Below are 4,173 nucleotides of genomic sequence, written 5' to 3' on the forward strand. Positions count from 1 at the left end.
ATTGTTCTGCAGGCGACATCATTGTCATAAAATCATCTATTGATATATATATATATATATTAGAAACAAGGTTTTGTCTTTATTTCTGTTGAAATTATTGTTCACATTAGATTTATACTGTTTATACATTTGTCAAATAAATAGAGTTGTTATAAACACTTTGTTTATTTCAATTATGCTGCACAAAATTTTTTATAAATAATAGTTTGAGGTGCATTATTTAAAACCACCAAAGGAGGCAGCAGTGTTCAACAAATAAGGTACAAAATAAGATGCCTGGTGTCCTGCTACTGCATTAATATTCAGATCATGACTAGGCTCCAAAACCCGTTTTAACCCTTTACACTTGCTTTCTTCTGTATATATCAATTGTATGTTCGACTTTTAAATTAGACTATTGACTGATAAACTGTTAGATATTGATATTCTGTTATACAGCAGATTTTCTGGTAAGAAGACAAATTCATGATTGCTGGATTTACAAGCCCTTAAGCAGCAAAGCCTCTTTAAACCATCATATAACCACCATCATGTGTGTGTGTCTGTTTGTATGCAGTTGAGTGATTTGTCAGATTTTTGCATAATTTAATATGAAATTACCAGAAACATCTTCAAAAAATAATTTCTTCATAGCAGGAGTGTCATTTGTATGATATGAACTAATAAGGTAGAAGGTGATGGAGCAGATAATACTGTATATCCAAGCTGTATAGATTTCTGCATCTTTTCAATATTATAGACAGTTTAATTATACCCTAGATTTATTATATATAACATATAATACGTCTTAAATAAGCTGTTTATTTTGCCAAAATGTGGAAGCATGAATCCTTATGCAAGGGACTGTGTTTTACCTTTTTAATGGCCTCAATTTAGATTTTTAAAAATTATTTTTAGTATAAAAAAGAATAAAGTATTAAAAGCAGACATTTTTTAAGAACAGGAAGATGATAAACATTGGTTTTCTGTTATCTGTAAAAAATATGGTCAATAATGGATCATGTAATGGATACAGATACTGATATGTAGAATTGCATCAAATGTCCCTTAAGATAAGGAGTGTCTCTATGCAAATGTCCTTCTCTGTTATAAATTTAAACAACACACACCAAGAGCTTTTACTGATTCTGCTTCAACACACACCATGATCTCTTCATCACTACTGCTGCTGCTGCTGGCAGCCGTACACTGTAAGTGTTTCTACATTTAACATATAATACAGTTTTGCTTTTTGCTTTTGGAACAATAAAATAACTTTTCTTTAACAGGTGGTCTCTGTGTTGAGCTGATCCAGACCGGATCCACAGTAATAACCCCTGGTCAGTCACTGACTCTGACCTGTAAAGTGTCTGGATATTCAGTAACAAGTACCTACTGTACACTGGATACGACAACCTGCAGGAAAAACTCTGGAGTGGATCGGAAATATATGTTATGATGGAAACACTTACTACAGTGAGAAACTAAAAAGCAGGTTTCAGGTTACCAGAGACACGTCCAGCAACACAGTAACATTAACAGGACAGAACATGCAGACCGAAGACACAGCTGTGTATTACTGCGCTCGTAAACCACACAGTGATACACATCAACAACATCCCTGTACAAAAAATCCTCATACAGTGTACATTGTAAGAGAATGTCTAAAATACATATTTAGATACACACATAAATTATTCTTTATCTAACTCTCCCACAAATGTATTTCATGAATGAATTAATAAATGAATTTATTTAATTTTTTTCAGTTTGTAGGGTCAATTAAACAACATTACATCGGTTACACTGCTGCTCTTTAGGACACAGGATTTGGAATTGATTATTTATTGATCTGTATTGCTGCTTTATTGACAGCAGAAACCTTGTACGTCTCCCATTTCCTCCAGATTTCTTATTCTTATTCTGGCAATGTTGACACTAATGTGCCTCTAGAGGGCAGTCTGTGCAAACTCATCAGTTACTGTGCAAACATCAATCTGTCACTTTCTGCACATTTAGGTGATCTCTCTTTTCCCACGTCGCTATGATCAGCGTCATGACATTAAACAGAATTACATACAGCATGAAAATCCTGAATACATGGAAAAATTCAAAAGCATTTGCAAGGGGGGCAAGATGACAGATTGTCTAATTTATATATATATTTATTTGATGGTACAGTGCATAAACTTATACATTTTGGAGAAATTATTATTTAAATGGATTATGTTTTTATAGGTTCATTGCATAAGTAACGGTTCTTACAAAGAACTGGTTCTACACAATATTCAGTCATTATAATCATCTCTACACTGAGCAGCTTGTGGAGGTGGATTTAATACATCCATAGTGGTCATGGACACTCCCTATTCAAATAGAGTCGACTATAAACAGCATGTTCTTGGCTCTTCTAGTATCCAGTGAGCTCTGTGATAGATATCACTCCAATCCACTTTAATTTTGGGTGAAGCACAACTCAGAGAAAAATGATTTTAAGATATTCGATTTTATTTGGACTCATTTCATGTAAGTTTACATTAAAGCCATTCTGTCTTTATAAACATTATAACAACATAACCTAGTTCTACTCTTCTCTTCTAGATTCTTATGGACAGTCCCTGACCTCCTCTGCTTCTGTGGTGAAGAGACCTGGAGAGTCAGTCACTGTGTCCTGTACTGTCTCTGGATTCTCAATGAGCAGCTACTGGATGCACTGGATCCGTCAGAAACCAGGACGAGGACTGGAGTGGATCGGGCGCATTGATACTGGCACTGGCACTATATTCGCTCAGTCTCTACAGGGCCAGTTCTCCATCACTAAAGACACCAATAAAAACATGCTGTATCTAGAAGTGAAGAGTCTGAAAGCTGAAGACACGGCTGTTTATTACTGTGCACGAGACTCACACTGATACAACAGACTGCAGAGCTGTACAACAACTTACACAAGCACTTCCTCATGAGCTGTAAATATTCCCTCAGCAGGAAACTGAACCCCACAGACATTTATTATAAACAAAAATGGTTTTATTTTCTCTTCCTCCTTTCATAATAGACATCCTTTTTTACATTTAACACAAAGAGTCTGTTTATATAAAGGCAGTTTACATCAAAAACTAATAGAGAAATACTGTAATAGGATTTAAGTTGACATTAAGTGGTTTTAAGGATACACAATGCAAAAGAGACCCTTATTATTCCAACAATTACAATTTAATATCATTTCCTTGATGTGAGACATCAAACTCTGAACCTTTTTCGCTGAAGTCCCTGAGCTCCTCTACTTCTGTTGGACTTCACTGAGACACTTTTTGTGTTATTCAGTGATTATCAGTGATCAGAAATCTTCATGTAGTTCTGAGTGTTACAGTGACACACAGTGATGGACTAAAAGGACGTGATATCTAATGAGTAAAGAGCAGTTATGGACTTGACAGCATGAAACACAGCTGGAGTCTTACAAGTGTTATATATTATAAGTGTTTTCTCTTCATGGTTATTCCTCTGTGAATATTTTGACATCTCTAGTGGGCGTGTCATGAAAACCAAATCCTGCATTTGAACCATTTATATTGATACATTCAGCTCGACAACACAGCAGCAGTTTGTGTTCATTTCCAGCAACAGGAATTGTGTTCATTCTTTAAGATGGGACCAGGCAGAGTTTTGAGTTACTTTACTTTAGCAATGTTCATTCAATGTTAGTCTTATTATTTATTTCATATAAAAATTTTCATGATTTTTTAAATACTTTTTCTCACACTTAAATTTGTGTATTGTTGTATTTCAGATTCCTGCAGTCAGACACTGATCGAGTCTGATTCAGTGATCATCAAACCTGATCAGTCTCATAAACTGACCTGCACAGCTTCTGGATTTACATTTAGCAGCTACTGGATGCACTGGATCCGTCAGAAACCAGGACGAGGACTGGAGTGGATCGGGCGCATTGATACTGGCACTGGCACTATATTCGCTCAGTCTCTACAGGGCCAGTTCTCCATCACTAAAGACACCAATAAAAACATGCTGTATCTAGAAGTGAAGAGTCTGAAAGCTGAAGACACGGCTGTTTATTACTGTGCACGAGACTCACACTGATACAACAGACTGCAGAGCTGTACAACAACTTACACAAGCACTTCCTCATGAGCTGTAAATATTCCCTCAGCAGGAAACTGAACCCCACAGACA

General features: G+C 35.8%; 2 gene segments (V, D, J or C); both read left to right on the forward strand.

The window, feature by feature from the left end:
• Positions 1-4,173, forward strand: part of LOC124397179 — a 12,938-nt gene extending 8,765 nt beyond the window's left edge. The window contains 1 exon segment of the V gene segment in view: positions 3,770-4,173. Within this exon segment, the coding sequence occupies positions 3,770-4,080 (311 nt within the window).
• Positions 2,411-2,990, forward strand: LOC124397182. The segment is given in 2 exon segments: positions 2,411-2,505; positions 2,581-2,990. Coding segments are annotated over 2 exon segments (351 nt in total).

The sequence above is a fragment of the Silurus meridionalis genome, chromosome 14 (genome assembly GCF_014805685.1).
Source record: "Silurus meridionalis isolate SWU-2019-XX chromosome 14, ASM1480568v1, whole genome shotgun sequence".
NCBI lineage: Eukaryota > Metazoa > Chordata > Actinopteri > Siluriformes > Siluridae > Silurus > Silurus meridionalis.